This window comes from Daldinia vernicosa (assembly GCF_022497035.1).
Source record: "Daldinia vernicosa strain CBS 139.73 unplaced genomic scaffold F5Y00scaffold_1, whole genome shotgun sequence".
Lineage (NCBI taxonomy): Eukaryota > Fungi > Ascomycota > Sordariomycetes > Xylariales > Hypoxylaceae > Daldinia > Daldinia vernicosa.
Window position 1 is genome coordinate 255855 of NW_025953917.1, and position 20103 is coordinate 275957.

Sequence of the window (20103 nt, forward strand, 5' to 3'; positions counted from 1 at the left end):
TCGTTTAATCGCATACTATTACCGTTTCCCCTTTACCCCGCCAACCCCACCAAAACATATTCCTGGGTTTAGACTTAACTAGTTGACTTTTAGTTAGTTAATAACTAACGTTAGTTAGAATATGCAAACGTAACTCGTAGGCACCTGTAATTCTAACATCTAGGCAGCTACTTGACGATTTCTATTTAAGAAGCAGAAATAATACTCTCATTGATTACTAGTTTTCACCTCGAAAAACAAACAAACCAGAAAGCTATCTACATAATACATAGAGTCTTACACCTAACAGACCGACCCAAACAAACGACAATGCCGGCCCCATCACCCCTCACCATCGCGACTCAGTCCGTACAGCGGCTCGTCAAGGAAGAAAAGTACTACCGGAAGGAGCTCACGCAGCAGTCGGAGCGCGTCAAGAAGCTCGAGGCAGACCTGAAAGCGGGGGGTGAAGACGCAGATAGCAATGCCGGGTTTGTCCTAAAGCAGGAGGTATGCATGCTTGATTTACTTCCAGGGAGCTGGACCATACCAAAAAGCTATTGGATGTGCGCTAACAACTAAATTGTAACCGTGTAGCAAAAAGCCGTAGACGAGACCCGAGCTGTCTTCGCCCCGCTAAACAAGCGCATCGAAGAGGCCGTCCAACGACTCGAGGAGCAGATCGCAGCAGCCGAGAGCGAGAACGCGCCTGCCGACGAACTAAACAAGGCTAAGGAAGCGCTGGAACTGGGCAAGTCGGTTGAGGAACCACCTGTTGTTGCGTGAAGAAGAAGAAGAAGAGCTGTCTGAGGGAGGCAGGCAAACTTATGGACTATGACACGAGCGTGTAGGATTACGAAGAAGAAGGACGAATTAATATAATACAGTGATACCACGATTCCTACCAAGATAGAGCCATACATAGAAGCTCGTCTTATATTATTGTCCTTGAGAGGTGCATCTACCCGAGTAGTAGGTACAAAATCGATAATCCATCATCCATCCACCTCTCTATTACTTAGTCTAGTACTGTGCCATTTTGCTCGCTGGGTATACTTCCTTCACTCCTGTAACACGAATGCGTGTGATGGACCATCATGAATGATAACTCCTCCAAGATCAACTCCAAGACTGCTGGGCCCACGCCCACCTATAAATGTATATTCCCTTCCCTCCGTAATCTCCTTCATGATATATCCATACTATCGCCATTACCAGCACCAGGAGCCTCGACCGTAATCTGGGGTGTCTGCGCTGCATCCTCCGCCATAGGGGGGGTATCAGCCTGTTGGTTCTGCTGCGTCGACTCGCCCATCTCCACGTCCTCGCCCTCTTCCGGCTCTTCTCTCGGATTCTGACTTCCCGCCCGTTGACTCGGGGCCTGGCTTCCTGCTCGCGAGAAGCTTCCGCTAACGTCGAGTCGCGGCTTCAACCCTGGGGGGCCTCCAGCGCCAGGACCAGGACTGTCGGGTCTCGGGGTTCTTGCATCTCCCGAGACGGCACCGCTATCAGGACGTGGCGTATTGTTCCCGCTAACAAGCCCGCCCTTACCGGGTGTACCAGCAGCCTCCCCATCCTCCGCATCCGAATCCATGCCTTCTCTGCGCTCCACCTCCTCCTTCTCGTCTCGGATCAAAGCACGCAGCCTCTTGCCCTCCTCGACCAGCCGCTCGAACTGCTCGCGGCGGTCTCGCCACGTAGCGCCGTACGTCTCGCTCTCGCGGTGCAAGTCCTCGCACTCCTCGGCCAATTTAGCCAGGTTGGCGGCCTGCTCCGCGCGCGGGCGCAGCATGCGGTTATTCGTGATGCGGTCGGCTAATTCGTCGAACTTGCGGCGTTGGGCTAGTGTCGCGCGCGCTTCGTCGAGCTGCGCCTTCAGCCGCGCGTTGCCCTCCCGCACCGACTCCATCGTCTCCAGGATGCGAATCCTATCCGCCGCATACCGCTCGCGCTCCTGCACGTTCGCCGTTCCCAGAAGTTGCAGTCGTAGGATCTGCGCGTCGAACGCCTCGAAGTCTAGTATGATGTCTTCCTTCAGCGCGCTAATGTCAATTGCCGGTGATGAGCTTGCTTCGGTATCATTAGTGCCATCAGGGGGAGGTGTGAGAAGCTTCCCGGGACTCGTAAAGGCGCCGGGCGCGATGAGGCGTTTGGTAAGGCGCTTGAAGGGCTTCTCTTCTACGTTGAGAAGACGGGTCTTGTGCAGCTCATTTTCTTCTCGTTCCTCTAGGAGGCCGAAATGAGAGGTCGCCATGGTTTCGACAATAATGCTAGGATTCGTATTAATGTTAATGCAGATTGTGAAGGGGGTAGGTAGGTGATAGCTTGGGGGGTTATAGCGGTTTCGGTGTTGAGATTGTAACAATGAAGATTAATAACGGAGCTTGGGGGCAGGGGGGGTGTGGAAGTCAAACGCGGCTGCAACTGCAACTGGCTTATCGATATTCTGCAGTTATCGATAAGTGGAGAGTGTTCTTCTCAATGGAAAGGTTGCGATATACGAATATGCATGTGATAATTGCTTAATGTAATAAGTGCTGTATCATAATGTTATAAATCTTTCTATGCCGAATAGACCTTTCTTAACATCTTGACATTCAATAGGTGCACTGAAAATACTTGGGGGAATTTAAAGCACAGTGAATGGCAGAGAATGGGATAGTATGAGTCCCCTTTACTACATACGTCTTCTACCATAGGTAGGTTTTTACAAACCTGATGCATCCTACACTTGCCACATGTCATAAAAACCCGTAGAGTATGAGCATCATCTATCGTCACGCCTTAACTAAATTTCTAGCTCTTCGCCTTTCGTCTTCGTTGAGAACCCACTGGATGCCGTCCTCGTCCTCGTCGTTGTTGAGCTCTTCCCACTCATCTTCTTCCATATTAGCCACCATGAGTATCTGTGATACTCTCGCAAATAGCTCCCTAACAGAATAGTTACCTCGGGCAACAGTGCTAATGATGCCTGAGAAATCTCGCTCCATTCGTATGGCTCCGTACGCGCTGGTCTTCCCGCTATAACTCCACACCCTTTTTTCAAGTGTCTTAGACAGATCTGTCGCTGTGAGGTCCATGAGCGCCGTGAATGTTTTCGGGGTCATGATTCGTGCTATAGGTTTCATCAGCGTATCCCACCCATTTTCGAATCTTCGATGAACACGATCTATAACTTCGTCTTCGTCTTCGTCGTTTTGGCGCGCGATTTCTGCCAGTTCATCTTCAGAACGCCAATAATCGGCATCGCGGAAGGCTTCAACTAGTACTGGTTTTAATCTTTGTTTGATAACGGCAGAGAACAAGACCCTCAATGCATCAGATATCAGTTCGCTGGTCTTAAGCCCGAATGTAGAATGTAACGTGTTAAGTGCTGTCGTTACGAAAGTAACATCATGCTCGAACGGGAAGGACGCGGCGAGGGGGCTAGACTCTGCTGCTCCATTGGGTTGATCAGGGGACGTGCCTAATTGAGATGTAATGATGCGGTCTAGATAGTCTTTCGCAACGTCCAAACTGTTGATAAGCACAATGAAAGAAATAATCTTGTTTTCAGGTGGTAGCCCCCCTTGAACAGTTGGCTGGGGATATGATTCATCTCGCATCCTCCGCTGGACCATTCCAATAAAGTCTGATCCTAGTACCCTCCCGACGTCTGGAATTACTGAGGCGGCCACATCACGTTGCGCTGTTGACATAGCCTTCTGAATTATTGCGCTGACGATATACATAACATCGTCAACGGCCGAGATGATGTAAGGGGCGTTTCCATCGATGGGTTTGTTAAGATTTAGGGAAAGACCTGTAGGCGATTCGTCCAGTTGGAACGCCTTTTCAACAGATCGTCTAAAAAAGAACAAAGCCAAGGAATTATAAGGTGATGTTAACTTTGATGAGATCTTTCGACCGAGATTGGATTTTGTGACGACCTCAGGTATTGATAGAGGCGCATCTTCAGGGGTATCGGGGTTCTAATTAAAATTAATTATTAGAACAGAAGGGAGGAAAAAAACATCGATTAGAAATACTTACTCTGCATTTGCTAGCAAGGAACTTGGAGTATAATGACCATCGGCCAAGCATGATGGAGATCTCGCTAAGTAGAGCATCTACTTCTTTCATGTCTACGCCTTCATCCTCACTATTCCGCGAGTTGGTACCGCCGCCTACCGCCGGGGAGTTTACACGCGGAGTACCCGTAAGCGTCCTTTGCGGAGGTAGGAAACTTTGAACTAAGAAAGAAAATGGATAACTTTTTGCGTCGGTGAGTTTCCTATCAACGCTTCTTTCATCGCCCCACGAATCCAAAATAATACCACCTTGCACGTCAGCCTCCATCTGGAGTCTCTCTATGACTTTGACCATCTTGCCTTCACCGTAGTGCCTCTCTACGAGTCCACCATGACTTTCAACAATCTGGGCGATGTGCTCAAAGAGCTTCGTAAGTGCGTTGGCGTAAAAGAACCCATCTCTCTTCCCCGCGTCGCCGGGTGTCGCCTTGAGAGTTGCCCTAGCTGTCCCGGCAACCCCCTGGCACACGTAGCGCCCATATACGTCTAATCCAACATCTCCTCTCCCTATTAAAGGGAACAGTTTGAAGAATCTCGTAATCTTGGCGCCATCGCCTTCTTTGACTGCCTTCTCGAATTCTCGTAGGAACAGGCCGCATAAGCTTTCCTTTGCATTCTCAAGTGTCACCCAAGGCGCATCTGGCACCTCGACGCTCGGTACCATGGAAGCCGCAAAGCCACCGCGTATAATAGTCTCTGGTACTTTGCTTGCGCGGGATATATAGCCTGCTGCTGCTTCCCAGTCTTGGGGGGCGCCCATACTGCCCACTACTCCATGGACGCATGCTTTGAGTTCCGCGACCTGCTCAACCACTTTCAGTGTTTGCTGCACTCTGTCTTTCTCTAGGTCGAGCTCCTTAACCCGACTAGAAAGTCGTCCTGCAGTGTCGGCAGCCGATGAGAGCATCCCATTGCTTATGGATCTTGTCGCGATGACCTGGGAGCCGAGATTCGCACGGAGTAGATCGAGCCGGCCTAGCTCGCGGGACAAGTCGGCTTGGGAAGATATAAGCGCATTGAGACGATTAGTTATGCTGGTCTCGCGCACATGTAGAGCAGCTAGCCCAGCGCGGACGTCGGAAAGAGTCGAGGCATCGTGAATGGGGGAACTTGACGAGGGATTGTTTAGCTTATTAGAAGCTTTCTGCGTTGTTGACACGGTGAAGTTGCCATTGGGGATGTTGTTGGCGGACATTGGGACGCTGGTTGCGGGAGGTGCATAGCGGCTTAAGATACTCAAGCCTGAATTGCTGGACCTTGAACACACCTTTCTGTTGATGTGGGTAGAGATCAAGTTGACCCAACCAACGGGCGTTGTTCAAGGGTTATAGGTGACGATTTTACGTTGTATTTCCTATGTACGTCCCGCTAAGTTGCTAATTGTATTGTTAATTGATTAGTAGGGCTTAGCGATAGTTGTTGTTACACGTTTAACCGCTAAAGGATAGGCTCGAGGTAGTTAATGCTTCTGAAACTAAAATACCTACCTAAAGTTTGGCCTATTATTTCGTAACTAGCCGATAAAGGCACCTAGATTAGGTATTTAATCGATAAGCTTACGCCTGTAAATCTGCACCTTCATATCGTATATCGTCATTGTCGTTAGTTGTGTATCTTGGTGCCTTTACATAGTATGAGTCACTAAAGTGAAGTTTCTTACATTTTCTCACTGGGTTGAGTTTCAAGTCAATTTTGAAAGGTCTTTAAGCTTATCCAAGTTTTCCTACGGACCAAAAAATCAATGTTTTTTTATATCTCGACTAGAAACAAACATTTCAATATCTGAGCAAGTTGGCGTCTAGAACTTCAAGTCGCAAATTTAGAACTGTTCGAGCCATTTTCAACTCCTACAGCATAATGTCTCAAGACCTCCCAAGGATGAGCACACAGGTTCTTAGAATACCAGAGACAGAGCTGGGGAAATTCAGGGATGGAAATGATCAGGAAAAACTGGGATCATGGGAGGTTTCTCAAACCAAGTCACCTAGTATCAGAATCCTTAATGAGGCCGCACAACATCTGAAAACTAAAAATACCCCCGTTGCATTTCCAACTGAGACTGTCTATGGACTCGGAGCAGATGCCACAAGAAGCGAAGCAGTAAAGGGGATCTACACTGCAAAGAAAAGACCATCGGACAATCCCCTTATTATTCATATCTCGGATCTAGAAATGCTTCGAAGTATTCTAACTCCTGAGAATCCTGAGAATGCTTCTAATGGTACAACTAACACAAATCATGACCTGATACCTGAGATATACAAAACTCTTATAGAACGGTTTTGGCCGGGACCTCTGACATTGCTGCTCCCCAACCCAGTTCCGTCTAAGCTAGCCCCTGAAGTGACGGCCGGATTGAAGACCTTTGGTGTTCGAATGCCAAATTCACCCCTTGCTCTCTCACTTATCAAACTAGTGGGTGCGCCTCTGGCAGCTCCGTCAGCAAATGCTTCTACAAAGCCATCACCGACTACAGCTGAGCACGTATTGGAAGACTTAGATGGTCGTATTGAGTTTATACTTGACGGCGGTCCGTGTTTCGTCGGGGTTGAGAGCACCGTAGTGGATGGTCTATGTGACCCTCCCTTAATTCTGAGGCCTGGGGGAGTAAGCATAGACGAACTGCGGAGTTGTCCTGGATGGGAGAAGGTTCAGAAGGGGTATAAGGATCAGAGCGAAACAGGCAAGTCTGTGCCGCGAGCGCCAGGCATGAAGTATAAACACTATAGCCCAAAGGCAACGGTTATTCTTTACGAGGCATCCTTCGCGGTAAGCTATAATGGTATACAGGCTCAGGACGTCGAAACCTTTATCAAAGGCCGGCAATCCCAGCAAATATCAAGAAATGGAAGTGATGGATTGCAGATCGGTATTATACGGACTCGACATTGGAAACCCGCAGCCGGATTGCGCTGCGGCGACTTCAAAAGTGAGACTGTGAAAACGCAAAACGGCCAAGAGAACCACTTCACAATTGAACTCGACGTTCAAGAAGCAGAGCTTTATGATAGCACGACTGAAGCTCCAATTGGGAAGCTTATGGATGTGAGCATAGGGACGGATACCAGAAGCATAGCGCATGGACTTTTTTCGGCGTTACGAGAACTGGATAGACGAGGCGCGGATTTCATATTTGTGGAGGGTACAGTAGACGATGAGGATATTGGCGCGGCGGTCATGAACAGGTTGCGCAAGGCAGCTTCTCAGATTAGGTCGTAGAACATAACCGGGGGGTGAGACACGACACACCGCTCAGCTTAATGACATTCCGTTAAGAACAAATAACGACTTTTTACCAACGCCACGCCCGAGTCTACATTGAAGGTCATCTCGTAAGTCCCCACGCTTTGGAGAACTACCTGTCTCTTACAAGCCTTGCCTTAACCAATCTGTCAATTTGGCCTTTCCTAATTGCGCCAAATTGTTCACTCCTTGTTCACTGAGGTCGATACGGCTGAGATTAACATCCTGCGTCGGCGCCTTGCTAACTCTCTGTACGATGATGGTCGGGTCGGTCTCTAAGATGATACCGTCATCCACGATCTCGTCAATCGCCAGCGAGACTAGATCGTAATTCTCGATTATCGTTCGCTTATCAACCGATTGCCTACCCTCGGGTTAACTTGGTACTGGTAGAATCTTAACCAGCCAACATACTTAAATAGGAGGTGTAGCGAATCCCTTAGAGCCAAAATGACATTATATAGGAGGACCTCGTTCTCATCCACACCACCCACGACATACATCATCACGTCGGATTCCATCTTATATAGTACGATCCGGTTGTCGTAGAGGATGATATCGCCGGTTTGCTTTGCTGTCTTGTCTAATAGACCCTTCTCGAAGGTCTTCTGCGACTTCACATCCGCAAACGGTCCGCTAGGTTGGTGATGTGTGGTCGATGCTACTCCGGCTTCTCATCAGCAACTACAACTTTCCGAAATCAGAATAGGCCAGACTTACAAGCTGTAGGAGCATGGTGGGGTGCATTGTAGTATTTCGCGAATATCCTCGAGCCGTCGTCGATGTTAAGGATGATGATGGCATTCACCGAGGACAAGGACATCCCAGGCGCCATCTTGAGAGCTGAATATTAATTAGTATAGGGATATGATAGGCTTGTAGTAACGTAGATAATGAGGGTGTCCCTTAAGAATCACCAATTGTTTCTTATGATGCTAATGTCCGCTAAGGTACAGCGCATGTGGCATTTGGCTGACCCAATGTTGGAGAGGGAGAGATGGAGAAACTGTTTTAGCGGAGCCGCGACAAGGGGTCGCACATATGGACCTTAGTAGGTACCTAGGTATGTACTTCGTACCTACACACTAAAATGTGCATAACGCCGAATACCTAATGTTGTGTAACAGTAAATAAAGTTACCAAGTACATAACCTATCTGCACAACTTCCACTTTACGCGAAAAGTCGCGTCCCACCCCTTTTTGACGCGCTCCCGTGGTTGCCCCGTTTTCAATTTACGATTTCTCCTAGGGCGATTTGTATAGGCTCAATCTTCTCAACTACCCACTATCTCATATCTCACCAAGCCGTAATTTCTATAATCAAGTACCGGCTTCTCATCGTATATAACTCAAAATGTCTTCACCACCTAGCCGTCGTCAGCGGAGTTCGCAGGCCGGCACTCCAAGCCGAAATACACGAAGTTCTCAAGCCGCTCGTAGCAGTCCTGCCAATGGCGGCCCATCCCAAAACGGAGCGCAAGATGGTAATACTCTTGATATCGCTCGCCCATCACAGTTGGTTTCAAGTCCTCTGTTTTACCAGTCATCCCCTGCGAATGGGAACGACAGAAACTCTCCCGCTTTAAGACATAATACCGATAGCCAGAGCACCATCCCCAACCCCGATGCTGCACCTAGCTCACCGTTACGCCGTATGGGAGAAAGTGACGGCGATCGCACACCAAGGGCTAGATCACTTATGGGTGGTGAGTATAGTTTTATAATTGTCAAAAAAAAAATCAAAAAAATCCGAAGACCTTAACTGACTGATACTTCAGAATCATCGCCTATTCGATACGAACCGAGCTCGAGTCCTGGCCGTGGTTTGCACCCGCAATCTGATCTTCGAAGCGAGAGTAGTAACTTATTTGTCGGTTCCTCTGATACCCCACGTGCCAACAGGGTAAACCGAAGAGGTGATATAAACTCGGAAATTTTCAGCAGTAGCGCTCGAGGCAACAGCCGCGTCATCTTAGACGATGCCGGGCGTGTGGTTCGAGAAATTCATTCTGATGCGGCAACATTCTCCAACTTGAACCCTAACACCTCCGATGCTGATGCTCTGGGCGGTCAAGACAATGCAACTATCTGGGGTACTACAGTGTCTATTGACGACACATATGCTGCATTTAAGGACTTCTTACGCAATTTCACTAAGAAGTATCGCATGTGGGGTTCAGGAATGACAACCGAACAGACAGACGCTGATCCCGAATCAACCTCCAAACCGTATTGGGAGGAGCTTCAAAACATGCTGCTCCTCGGCCAACGAATCCTCTACGTCAACATCCAAGACTTCAAATTATATCCGCCTACTAGGAAAATGTGGCACCAAATCCAGCATTATCCTCAGGAAATTGTACCGCTTATGGACCAGTCTGTCCACGACCTTATGATCGAGCTCGCACAGGCAGAGACGGCGCGCCAAAGGAGCCAGAGTAATGGGGCATCGGCAACCCAACGTAGCGGTGTTCCCAGTTCCGACATGCAAGTCCCGAGTTCAGAGCGAAGTGAGGAACCCCAGCAGTCTCAGCCGCGTCCGCAGGGTCCTACCTTGGAAGAGAAGGTTATGGATCAAACCTATATGACCCGGCCCTATGGATTAGACGAAGTCATCAATTTGCGCGCTCTTAATCCTTCCGATATGGACAAGCTCATCTGTGTTAAGGGTCTCGTAATCCGGACAACACCCGTCATCCCGGATATGAAGCAAGCCTTTTTTAGGTGTAGTGTCTGTAGCCACTCTCTTCTAGTAGGCTTAGACCGAGGCAAGATTCGAGAGCCTACCGAATGCCCGCGATATCTATGCAACTCGAAGAATTCTATGCAGATCATCCACAACAGGTGCGAGTTTGAGGACAAGCAAGTTATCAAGCTACAAGAAACGCCCGATGAGGTACCCGCCGGACAGACGCCACACTCGGTGTCAGTTTGTGTTTATAACGAGTTGGTAGATTTCTGTAAGGCTGGTGACCGCATCAAGATCACAGGTATCTACCGTGTTAGCCCGGTTAGGGTTAACCCGCGCCAGCGCTCTGTCAAGAGCATATTCAAGACCTTTGTTGATGTCGTCCACGTCGCCAAGGTCGATAATAAGAAAATGGATATAGACATATCCATCCTCGACGATGGAGCTAACGATGAGGAGAACAATATCGAAGAGACCCGGAACATTAGCCCCGAGGAAGAGGAGAAGATCAAGGCTACGGCCGCCCGTCCGGATATTTATGAACTTCTCGCCCGGTCACTAGCTCCATCTGTCTACGAAATGGACGATGTAAAGAAGGGCATTCTCCTCCAAATGTTTGGAGGAACAAACAAAACATTCGAGAAAGGCGGTAGCCCGAAATATCGAGGTGATATTAACGTCTTACTATGCGGTGACCCATCGACATCAAAGTCTCAGCTACTCAAATACATCCACAAGATCGCCCCTCGCGGCGTTTACACTAGCGGCAAAGGATCTTCTGCGGTCGGTCTTACGGCGTACGTCAGTCGTGACCCTGAGACTAGGCAACTCGTGCTCGAATCTGGTGCTTTGGTCTTGTCTGATGGTGGCGTCTGTTGTATTGACGAGTTTGACAAGATGTCCGATTCTACACGTTCTGTTCTTCATGAAGTCATGGAGCAGCAGACAGTTTCAGTAGCCAAAGCCGGTATCATTACTACGTTGAATGCTAGGACGAGTATTTTGGCATCGGCCAATCCAATCGGGTCTCGATACAACCCCGACCTGCCTGTTCCGCAAAATATTGATTTACCACCAACACTATTATCGCGATTTGACCTTGTTTACTTGATCCTCGATCGTGTTAACGAGTCAGCCGACCGTAGATTAGCGCGACATTTACTTTCCATGTATTTGGAAGATACTCCACAATCTGCTCCCTCAAGCAATGAGATATTGGTATGTTCATACTACAATGCAACCTTTACTGGAAAGTGTAATACTGACAAAATCCTTTAGCCTGTGGAGTTCTTAACGTCCTACATCTCGTACGCCCGTACTCACGTCCACCCGACGTTAACGCAAGATGCTTCGCAGGCACTTGTGGATGCGTACGTGAATATGCGCAAATTAGGACAAGATGTTCGCGCAGCAGAAAAACGTATTACTGCTACAACGCGTCAGCTTGAGTCGATGATCCGCCTCGCTGAAGCACACGCCAAAATGCGACTCTCAACGACTGTGACAAAAGCTGATGTCCTCGAAGCCGAGCGACTTATTCAGTCGGCGTTGAAGACTGCAGCGACAGATTCTCAGGGTCGCATCGATATGAGTCTTCTCACAGAAGGCACCAGTGCTGCAGAGCGAAAACGCAAGGGCGAGCTGAAGGAAGCCATCCTACGTCTTCTAGATGAGTTGACTAGTGGTGGGCAGAATGTGCGGTGGAGTGAAGTTAGCAGACGTCTAAACGAAGGGGCGAGTGTTCCTATTGAACCTGCGGATTTTGCCGAGACAATGAGAGCGCTCGAAATGGAGGGATCTATCATGATTAGTGGCGACGGTGCGAGGAGGAGCGTGAGACGCGTCACTGGTGTTGCGTGAACTTGGTAGGGGAGGATGTTAAGACTCAAGAGGGATAAATATTCCCAGTCTGATATTTTAGTAGTGGGGTTGATATAGTTGAGCATATTAATATGCCTATACCCACTGGTGTTTTCAACGGTGAATAAGTGTTTTGAAAATTGGGTATGAGATACGGACTGACGGGCTAGCAAACGAGTTAATGAAGGTGTATATTAAAAATACCTACGTCATGGCACGATGGACACGGTCTAAACTGTTTAAGAATAGACTAATTAAATAAACTAAATAACTTTCCGACTATAACCGATCTATTATTGTCAACAGGGATTCATCCTGAAGCTAGCAAACGATCTACTCTCTTACGTCTATATATGGAAGAGGTGCACAAAAATACTCTCTCTCCAAGACTCAAAGTTACAACATGCAGAATATGCACCTCCAGTCCAATTTTCCTAAATTACACCAAGTATTATTGGTGCACCGTGACGTCAATCTTTACTCCTCACGTTTCAAAGAAATGGACCATAACAGGGCCGATATCTGGGATGGACACGTTAGTGCTCGGTGATTTTCCTCGCAGGTACATAGAGAATTCTCAACTGATATTCCTCGAGTATTCCCTCGTTTGATTCCCCTTAGTTATTTATAAGGTACAGAGAAATACGTGCAGACAATGGCTTACAACTCGAAAGACTTTTATCCCCGACCCGATTTCGTTCACGGTAATCACAGATGGACACCCCTTAATGAGGGGTGGTCAATACTTTTCGACGACGACGATGTTGGACTGAAGGAGGCATGGCAGATTAACGGTGTCCCAGACAAAGTGTCTGTCACGCCTTCTACTAACTCAATTAGCGAGGCTGAAGCTCAAAAGCTAGCTGCATTCCCCGAACTCAAGGAGAAAGGATTCCAGGCCCCGAAGAGCCAGACTCGTGAGCATGTTAAACAGCCCATTAATGTGCCCTTCGCCTTTCAGACGCCCGCTTCCGGTGTCTTTGACAACGACGCTCACGAGGTTTTGTGGTACGAGAATAAAGTCGTCGACCCACGCGAAGAGGCCGAAATAGAAGCAGGGGATAAAGTCTTGGTTCGCTTCGGCGCCGTAGATTACGATGTGACGATCTGGGCTTCAGGATATCCCGTAGGCCAGCACCGAGGCGGACACGTGCCTTTTGACGTGGACATCACCGATGCTCTGGCAAATGCCTGGAAGAATACCGGCAAGGGGGAATTGAACCTCGTCTTGCGTATTCGCGACTCACCGCATGACCTTGCTCAGCCTCGTGGTAAGCAATATTGGGCGCCAAAGCCAGAGTCTATTTTTTATAAGCCCACCAGCGGGATATGGCAACCAGTTTGGTTGGAAGTCCTACCGCCGACACGGATTGGCGACAGTAGGGCAGGCACAATATTGAGGTCCAATAACATTTCCGAGGGCTTGCTAGAAGCTACAGTGGCTGTTCTGGGACGGAGAGCTGGTCATGGGTATAGCGTCGAAATTGAGGGCTATCTTTACAGTGTCAGCGTAGCCAAGACGAAAGAAAGCCTACCTAGCGACAAGGACTATGTTTCTATCAACCTCGGCTTATCTCTGAGCGACGATCAGAAGTCAAACGCACCGCCGACCCTTGCCCAGGATGCCCCTTACTATGATAGCCACTCTTGGCGCGGCACCTTGGCTCTGTGGTCGCCGGACCACCCCACTCTATACGATCTATCTATTCGGTTATACGACTCAGAGGACAAGCTTATCGATGAAGTCAAGACGTACACTGGATTTCGAAATATCGACTGGAACCGAGGCGACAGAACCCTCAGGTTGAACGACAAGCCACTATTCCAAGCGCTAACCCTCGACCAAGGCTACTGGCCCGAAACGGGACTTACACCGCCGTCACCTGATAGTCTACGGTTGGATATCGAGCTGACAAAGAAGATGGGTTTTAACGGGTGTCGAAAGCACCAGAAGGTCGAGGATCCGGTCTTCCTATACTGGGCTGATAAGCTGGGATTCCTCGTCTGGGGTGAGATGGCAAACGCATACGAGTTTAACGAAGACTACGCCGAGAGATTCAGCCAAGAATGGGTAGAAGCTGTGAAGAGGGATATTAATCATCCCTCGATTGTGACTTGGACTCCTGTTAATGGTATGTATAGAATGAGCCCTATGTCTATATTGGGTTTACATCTAGAACTTTCACTATATAAACGTGAGCTAACATTGTCGCAGTATGTGGTTATGTCTCTTACACGTGTATACTCACCATCTCTCTGTTCTATCGCGGGTTAGAGCGGATGTGCACTCGGTAGTTTAGAAGTACTTCGGATGAGATATTAACTTGTAGCAGGAAAGCTGGGCCTATCCTAACTTGAAAGACAATATAGACCAGCGGAACCATATTCGGTCGCTCTACTATATCACGAAGTGAGAATTAAGCCAGATCAGGTATTCCATATTCAAATACTGACGAATGCAGGACGCTTGACCCAACGCGCCCCATCAACGACAACTGCGGCTGGGAACACGTTATCACAGACCTAAGCACATTCCACGACTACTCGGACGCTCCGGCCCTATCCGAGACATGTGCCACTCTAGAAGGCATTCTAGGCAAGAAGCTTGCGGACCGCGACTTCTTTGTCGGACCCCTAACACTCAAAGACGGGAGAACCGATAGCGGGACCAAGCATAGAGAGGGTGCACCTGTCATATGTAGCGAGTTCGGCGGCGTCAACATTGCACCCGGGAAGGGAGCAGAAAGCGGAGATAGGGATTGGGGCTACACGACTGCGAGCGATCCAAAAGATTTACTAAAGCGTCTCGAAGCTTTAATACAGGCAGTTGTTCACGGGGGACATATTTGTGGATTTGTGTATACCCAGTTGTAAGTCGTCGCTACAAACCGAGGAAGTAATTCTAGAGGTAGGTGAGCATTGCTAATAATTGACTGGCTTAGGTCCGACGTCGAGCAGGAAGTCAACGGCTTGTACTCGTTCGACAGGAGGGAGAAGATTCCCGCAGACGAGGTTAGCAAGCTCATCGAAGCGGCGAGGAAGACGTACTTCGACAGCCTTTCCTAAGGGGACCTAATGGCCTTTGCTTTTTGTGCCTAAATAGGTGGAAAACGACAGATTCTTATCATGATATGATAATACTTGATGTTACTTAGATTTTTGCTTAGGAACTCGTGAGGGTAAACCGATCGAGTCGTTGACTAACTACCTAAGGTAATTTACATAGACGAGTTCCTAGCCATGGAGCTAGGTACACGAAAACATATATTAGCACCGATGAATCATCGTGATAGTAGCTTCCTTATTTCTTCCTCTGGTTATGGTGTATGCATTTCGTTGATCGTAGATGGGAGCTCTGGTTATTCGCATAAAGGTGGAAAGATAGGGGGTATCCGTTAATAACGTTGGATCAAACTGGTAAAATGCAGAAACGGAGCTACAGTATTGTACATGCACGTAACATTACCTCCATAACATTAGGTACTTAACACTCCGCGTTAGGTAATACAAAAGTACGTCTAGTGGGGCGGATAAACGATAGGGCGATCCAATGACGAAGGCATTAATTGTAAGTCCATATTGACCTCAACTTCCAAGGTTCCGAGAATTGTCGCCGAGTAAAGCTCCATATCAATTCCCCCCCAATATACCAATTGGCCATCACATAACGCAGATGGCGTCGCTATATCGCATTGTCGGCTGCGGCGCCAGACGTCTGCAGCTTGCGAAGCCAACATTAAAACCAGCAATACGCGCATTATCGCAGACTTCCCTGCGCAAGGCCAACGAGTTACCCAACCAGCGTACCACCCTTCAACCCGTCGATCCCGACTTCGCCCACCCTGCGGATCCTTATGGCATACAGCGCCTTCAGAACCAGGACGGTTCCGTCGATGCCTCCCGCGAAGGAAGCATAAGTGACCGAAAAGTCCGTCACTACACAGTCAACTTCGGTCCTCAGCATCCTGCTGCCCACGGTGTGCTTCGGTTAATTCTAGAGCTGAGCGGAGAGGAGATCATTCGATCCGACCCCCACGTCGGACTGCTTCACAGAGGAACGGAGAAGCTGATCGAGTACAAGACCTACCTACAGGCCCTACCGTACTTCGACCGATTAGATTACGTTTCTATGATGACCAATGAGCAATGCTACACCCTCGCCGTCGAGAAGTTACTGAACGTAGAAATCCCGGAGCGAGCTAAGTTCATTCGAACCTTATTTGGAGAGATTACAAGAATTCTTAACCATCTTATGTCCGTTCTATCACACGCCATGGATGTCGGTGCTTTAACACCTTTCTTATGGGGTTTCGAGGAACGAGAGAAGTTGATGGTGAGTTTATTCTAACTACCATTTATCATCTAAGTAATACAACGCAAATAAGAAAGTCTAAAACTAATAGAAATCTCTTCTTATAGGAATTCTACGAACGTGTATCTGGAGCTCGTATGCATGCCGCGTACGTCAGACCCGGCGGAGTTCACCAGGATATTCCAGTCGGCCTTCTGGACGACATCTACCAATGGGCGACGCAATTTGGCGACCGAATTGATGAGACGGAAGAAATGCTCACAGATAACCGAATCTGGATCCAAAGATTAAAGGGTGTCGGCGTGGTTTCCGCTGAGGAGGCTCTTAACCTCTCTTTCACTGGCGTCATGCTGCGAGGTTCGGGCGTGCCGTGGGATGTGCGCAAGAGCCAGCCATATGACGCATACGATCAGGTCGAGTTTGATGTTCCCGTTGGAGTTAACGGTGACTGCTATGACCGATACTTGTGCCGAATGGAGGAATTCCGCCAGTCTCTCCGAATTATCCACCAGTGTCTGAACAAGATGCCAGCCGGTCCCGTCCGAGTCGAGGATTACAAGATATCGCCACCCCCGCGTGCAGCCATGAAGGAGAACATGGAGGCCCTTATCCACCACTTCCTGCTCTATACTAAGGGTTACGCTGTACCTCCTGGAGAGACTTATGCTGCTATCGAGGCGCCCAAGGGAGAGATGGGTGTGTATCTTGTGAGCGACGGTAGCGAGAGGCCGTACCGGTGCCACATCCGTGCGCCTGGTTTTGCGCACTTGGGCGGCTTCGATCAAGTCGCTAGGGGACATCTGATCGCTGATGCTGTAGCGATCATCGGTACGATGGATCTGGTGTTCGGTAAGTACAATCAATATCCCAGAAACACGAAGAATTTAGATACTAACGCATTTGATGAAATAGGTGAAGTAGATAGGTGATAGGCCTGCAAAGAAGGCTAAACTTTAAAAGAAGGCATTTCGCGGTGCAAATCATAGACATCGTTTTCACGTGTACGATAGTCGACGAGGTCACTGGTGACGTGTCTCGCATAATGCATATAGCATCGAAGCATCGTACTGCTTTAGTAAATACGGATATGAAATTTTCGTGAGAAGTTTTTTTTTTCTTATTTTATTTTTTATCGTCCCCTCTTCTGTCCTTACGGTTTGTATCTTCTCTTTCTCCAGCCGATCAGTTCAGCGAAAGTTGTCGCTGGTTTATCTCTCTTTTATTTTATGTCAAGCGATATTGTAGCAAGTAGGTGGTATATTGCCGAAATGGCGAAAGCTCATATGCAGGTGCAGATGACGACGATATGGTTGTCGGATTGTCAAAGATGATGTATGTCTGAGATCTGATATCTCTGGTATTATCTTCAGTGAGATGCCGGGCGCTGCTCCGGGGAAAGTTTGGGGTAGTACAGCTCGCAGTTCTCGAAGGGGGGCATGTGAGAGTCGCCTTCGGGGCCCGCGCCGACGGGGAGTCCGAGAATAGGGGTGCCTTCTGGCTCGTAGTAGATGGTCTGCATGTCGATGGGATGGCTGATGGCGCTAGGGAAAATCGGGACTCCGGATGCGGCGGCGGCGTTGTTGTAGCCATGCTGCTGCTGCTGCTGCTGGGGCTGTTGTCCGTGACCGTAGATCGCGGACGTGTCGTATGGGCTACAGGCCCAACGGGCGGGCTGGCCGGGAGCGATGGGAGTGATTGGCGCGGATTGCGTGGTGTGGGGGGTCCAGTATTGATGAACGCTGTCGGAGATGTGCAAATACGGCGGGGTTGCCTGATCCGCGGGCGGCTGGAAGCCAGGCGCGAAGTTTGATACGCTGGGGCTCTGGTAGCTGGAGGTGCTGGCACCAGTGTTGCCGTCGTAGTTGTACGTGGGCGAGGTGTTGGCGCTCTCGCCGTCATTGGCATATCGACGAGCGTCGTTCGGGCCATACTGGATCATGGGCGTGCCACTACCGCTATTATTGTCGTTATTGTTGCTCCTAGCAGCCGCAATTTCTTCACGCATTTCCGAGCGGCCGGTATACCGATCAAACGTGATGTCACATGAGCAGCGGCCCGCCCGGTGCAGCTCGGCGTGGTCACGTGTCCACTCGGCGCCGTAGAGGCTCAGCATGCGGACCGATACACTGAGGCGTCGGGAGGAGGGGCTGTGCTCCCTCTCCTCGAATAAGGGCGGTAGTCCGGGAGCATTACCATTACGAGGCGTGCCGGAAGACGAGGCGCGACGACGCTGATGGCGATTGTTGTTCTGGTAGAAAGACTGGTGGTGGTCTCCGCTGCGTCCTTTGCCCTTCCATTTCTTGCTGCCCTTGCCGTGGCGCTGGTGCTGGCGGCTAGGAGGGATCTCGGGGCTAGCGCTGCAGACGTCGGAGGGGGGCGTGCTGGTGATGCTGAGATTAGCCAGGCTGGTAGGAAGAGTTGTTGTTGCTGCTGCAATGTTAATGCTAGCAGCGGTGGTGGAGGTCGACGGTTGTGCAAAAGGCGTGTATGGGCTCGGGTCGGCAGAGGGCGTAAAAGCCGCGGCTGACGGGGAGAAGGAGAACTGGGAGCCGTCTATCTGCGCGGTTGCCGGGAAGATGGGTGGTGCCGGGGGCTCGCCAAGGCCGAAAGAAGTGGGGCCGTAGCCGCTGCCGCTGCCGCTTCCGCTGCGGGTGACCATGCGCGGCTGTTGCAGGTGCGGAAACCGGATGCCGCAGCTGCAGGCGCCGCGCTCGTGCATGAACCGGTGCTCGTATTCGATGATGTCGATGAAGCGGCCGTGGAGGATGCGGCCGCAGGCCGGACACATGCTGGAGGGGAGCATGGGGCGGCAGGCCGGGTGCGGGCAGCAGGGGTTGTTGTGCATCTGCGTGGTCATGGGGCAGGGCCGCATGACGGGGACGCTGGTGTGGCCGCAGGTGTAGCCGACGTACTCGACGAAACACATGTTGAGGAGGATTTCGATTTCGACTGACTGCTGGCTGGGAAGACTGGAGATTGGTTGGTTGGACTCTTTGTTAGAGATGGGGAGTAGGAGGGGTAGGGGAGTAGGGGAGTAGGGGAGTAGGGAGGGAGTATATAATATAATATAAGTATGGGTGCTGGGGGGTATGTATGTATGTATGTAATTGGGCCTTGCGGAAAGCACGGTGGGCCATGCGTACTACGTACTATCCCAACTCCCAACAAGGTTGTCGTTTGGATAGTGTAGATATATATTTATGGGCGAGTTGCACTGTACGAGCGGGATTGGGAAGGGGGTATGGGGAAGGAGTGTGATGATAGATAGGGCCAGCCTTGAGGTTATTACCTAGAGGTAAAGCTTGGTGTGTAGGTATTATTTTGCTGGGCTTGGATTGGCTTGGGATAATGGATAATATAATAGTGGACGATGGGAAGCAATGGGTATCGTGCTAAAGGGGACGCTAAGGGAGATATTTGGCCTCCAGACCAATCGCAAGGAGACAAGATGGGTGTGAGATGGTCGGCGACGAGGGAAGGAGCGTGCGTACTTACTTACTAGAGATCTAGGGCTGGTAAAGGTCAGGTTTAGGCCTTCTCTCTTGGGCTGAAGAAGCTATCTGCCTGGCGGGCGAAAGAGCGACCGGAAGCCTTGTGATATTTTGCTGGTGTTGCAACAAGCAGCGGTTATAGGTACTAGGAAGCGGCGACGACCTATCTTGTGCTCTGTATAGGTATGGATATATGTAAGGTCTTTTGCTCGTCTAGACGATTTCCTTTGAAAAGGGTATACTGGAACGGCCTGATACTGTCTGAATAGGTAAGGAAGGCGGGAAGTCTGCTGAAAGTATGAGCCGCTAAGGGTGTCAGCTACTAAAGGGTATCTACCGTCCGTCGATAAGAATTGCAGTTGCTAAAGAGCTACTGTAGGTAGTTGTCGGGATAATTATGATTTATGATACCTAACCAGGTTCCAGATCTGGTGATAAGTACAAGTGGCTGGCCCGTG

At 49.6% G+C, this 20103-nt stretch overlaps 9 protein-coding genes across 9 annotated transcripts; 5 read left to right on the forward strand and 4 right to left on the reverse strand.

Annotated features, from left to right (window-relative positions):
* The first annotated feature begins 117 nt into the window (after nt 1-117).
* On the forward strand, nt 118-983 carry F5Y00DRAFT_222372 (tubulin binding cofactor A). The gene is made up of 2 exons (XM_048005709.1): nt 118-489; nt 577-983. The coding sequence occupies exons 1-2, from the start codon at nt 310-312 to the stop codon at nt 763-765; spliced, it is 369 nt and encodes a 122-aa protein (XP_047870053.1). The 5' UTR covers nt 118-309; the 3' UTR covers nt 766-983.
* Nucleotides 984-2404, reverse strand: F5Y00DRAFT_222373 (Tho complex subunit 7-domain-containing protein). The gene has a single exon (XM_048005710.1). The coding sequence runs from the start codon at nt 2231-2233 to the stop codon at nt 1166-1168; it is 1068 nt and encodes a 355-aa protein (XP_047870054.1). The 5' UTR covers nt 2234-2404; the 3' UTR covers nt 984-1165.
* A 185-nt stretch (nt 2405-2589) lies between these two features.
* F5Y00DRAFT_222374 (COG4-domain-containing protein) lies at nt 2590-5491 on the reverse strand. The gene is made up of 2 exons (XM_048005711.1): nt 4012-5491; nt 2590-3950 (listed from the first exon to the last, which is right to left on the reverse strand). The coding sequence occupies exons 1-2, from the start codon at nt 5242-5244 to the stop codon at nt 2757-2759; spliced, it is 2427 nt and encodes an 808-aa protein (XP_047870055.1). The 5' UTR covers nt 5245-5491; the 3' UTR covers nt 2590-2756.
* A 155-nt stretch (nt 5492-5646) lies between these two features.
* F5Y00DRAFT_1583 (translation factor) lies at nt 5647-7449 on the forward strand. Its single transcript, XM_048004654.1, has one exon. It carries the CDS (start codon nt 5907-5909, stop codon nt 7266-7268), a length of 1362 nt encoding a protein of 453 aa, XP_047870056.1. The 5' UTR covers nt 5647-5906; the 3' UTR covers nt 7269-7449.
* F5Y00DRAFT_1594 (snare-like protein) lies at nt 7370-8279 on the reverse strand. The gene is made up of 4 exons (XM_048004673.1): nt 8200-8279; nt 8013-8135; nt 7707-7953; nt 7370-7656 (listed from the first exon to the last, which is right to left on the reverse strand). The coding sequence occupies exons 2-4, from the start codon at nt 8125-8127 to the stop codon at nt 7416-7418; spliced, it is 603 nt and encodes a 200-aa protein (XP_047870057.1). The 5' UTR covers nt 8128-8135; nt 8200-8279; the 3' UTR covers nt 7370-7415.
* Nucleotides 8280-8448: 169 nt separating this feature from the next.
* On the forward strand, nt 8449-12072 carry F5Y00DRAFT_222378 (cell division control protein 54). Its single transcript, XM_048005712.1, has 3 exons — nt 8449-8999; nt 9072-11200; nt 11261-12072. Exons 1-3 carry the CDS (start codon nt 8648-8650, stop codon nt 11840-11842), a joined length of 3063 nt encoding a protein of 1020 aa, XP_047870058.1. The 5' UTR covers nt 8449-8647; the 3' UTR covers nt 11843-12072.
* Nucleotides 12073-12156: 84 nt separating this feature from the next.
* Nucleotides 12157-15064, forward strand: F5Y00DRAFT_222381 (glycoside hydrolase family 2 protein). Its single transcript, XM_048005713.1, has 4 exons — nt 12157-13978; nt 14181-14252; nt 14305-14712; nt 14785-15064. Exons 1-4 carry the CDS (start codon nt 12498-12500, stop codon nt 14906-14908), a joined length of 2085 nt encoding a protein of 694 aa, XP_047870059.1. The 5' UTR covers nt 12157-12497; the 3' UTR covers nt 14909-15064.
* Nucleotides 15065-15433: 369 nt separating this feature from the next.
* On the forward strand, nt 15434-17259 carry F5Y00DRAFT_222383 (NADH-ubiquinone oxidoreductase 49 kDa subunit). Its single transcript, XM_048005714.1, has 3 exons — nt 15434-16175; nt 16262-17003; nt 17067-17259. Exons 1-3 carry the CDS (start codon nt 15516-15518, stop codon nt 17081-17083), a joined length of 1419 nt encoding a protein of 472 aa, XP_047870060.1. The 5' UTR covers nt 15434-15515; the 3' UTR covers nt 17084-17259.
* A 32-nt stretch (nt 17260-17291) lies between these two features.
* Nucleotides 17292-19080, reverse strand: F5Y00DRAFT_267398 (uncharacterized protein; the record flags this gene model as incomplete). The annotated part of the gene is made up of 1 exon (XM_048012059.1): nt 17292-19080. The coding sequence occupies one exon, from the start codon at nt 19078-19080 to the stop codon at nt 17521-17523; it is 1560 nt and encodes a 519-aa protein (XP_047870061.1). The 3' UTR covers nt 17292-17520.
* Nucleotides 19081-20103: the final 1023 nt, after the last annotated feature.

What these genes read in the sequence shown, in the direction of transcription:
- F5Y00DRAFT_222372 (XM_048005709.1), top strand. Translation starts at nt 310, where the DNA reads ATGCCGGCCCCATCACCCCTCACCATCGCGACTCAGTCCGTACAGCGG. An exon ending in GGTTTGTCCTAAAGCAGGAG is followed by an intron (nt 490 to 576) that starts GTATGCATGCTT and finishes GTAACCGTGTAG; the next exon opens with CAAAAAGCCGTAGACGAGAC.
- F5Y00DRAFT_222373 (XM_048005710.1), bottom strand. Translation starts at nt 2,233, where the DNA reads ATGGCGACCTCTCATTTCGGCCTCCTAGAGGAACGAGAAGAAAATGAG.
- F5Y00DRAFT_222374 (XM_048005711.1), bottom strand. Translation starts at nt 5,244, where the DNA reads ATGTCCGCCAACAACATCCCCAATGGCAACTTCACCGTGTCAACAACG. An exon ending in TCCTTGCTAGCAAATGCAGA is followed by an intron (nt 3,951 to 4,011) that starts GTAAGTATTTCT and finishes AATTTTAATTAG; the next exon opens with AACCCCGATACCCCTGAAGA.
- F5Y00DRAFT_1583 (XM_048004654.1), top strand. Translation starts at nt 5,907, where the DNA reads ATGTCTCAAGACCTCCCAAGGATGAGCACACAGGTTCTTAGAATACCA.
- F5Y00DRAFT_1594 (XM_048004673.1), bottom strand. Translation starts at nt 8,127, where the DNA reads ATGGCGCCTGGGATGTCCTTGTCCTCGGTGAATGCCATCATCATCCTT. An exon ending in CCACCATGCTCCTACAGCTT is followed by an intron (nt 7,954 to 8,012) that starts GTAAGTCTGGCC and finishes AAGCCGGAGTAG; the next exon opens with CATCGACCACACATCACCAA. An exon ending in TCGCTACACCTCCTATTTAA is followed by an intron (nt 7,657 to 7,706) that starts GTATGTTGGCTG and finishes ACCCGAGGGTAG; the next exon opens with GCAATCGGTTGATAAGCGAA.
- F5Y00DRAFT_222378 (XM_048005712.1), top strand. Translation starts at nt 8,648, where the DNA reads ATGTCTTCACCACCTAGCCGTCGTCAGCGGAGTTCGCAGGCCGGCACT. An exon ending in GGCTAGATCACTTATGGGTG is followed by an intron (nt 9,000 to 9,071) that starts GTGAGTATAGTT and finishes CTGATACTTCAG; the next exon opens with AATCATCGCCTATTCGATAC. An exon ending in CCTCAAGCAATGAGATATTG is followed by an intron (nt 11,201 to 11,260) that starts GTATGTTCATAC and finishes AAAATCCTTTAG; the next exon opens with CCTGTGGAGTTCTTAACGTC.
- F5Y00DRAFT_222381 (XM_048005713.1), top strand. Translation starts at nt 12,498, where the DNA reads ATGGCTTACAACTCGAAAGACTTTTATCCCCGACCCGATTTCGTTCAC. An exon ending in TGGACTCCTGTTAATGGTAT is followed by an intron (nt 13,979 to 14,180) that starts GTATAGAATGAG and finishes GTAGCAGGAAAG; the next exon opens with CTGGGCCTATCCTAACTTGA. An exon ending in GGATTTGTGTATACCCAGTT is followed by an intron (nt 14,713 to 14,784) that starts GTAAGTCGTCGC and finishes TGACTGGCTTAG; the next exon opens with GTCCGACGTCGAGCAGGAAG.
- F5Y00DRAFT_222383 (XM_048005714.1), top strand. Translation starts at nt 15,516, where the DNA reads ATGGCGTCGCTATATCGCATTGTCGGCTGCGGCGCCAGACGTCTGCAG. An exon ending in AGGAACGAGAGAAGTTGATG is followed by an intron (nt 16,176 to 16,261) that starts GTGAGTTTATTC and finishes CTCTTCTTATAG; the next exon opens with GAATTCTACGAACGTGTATC.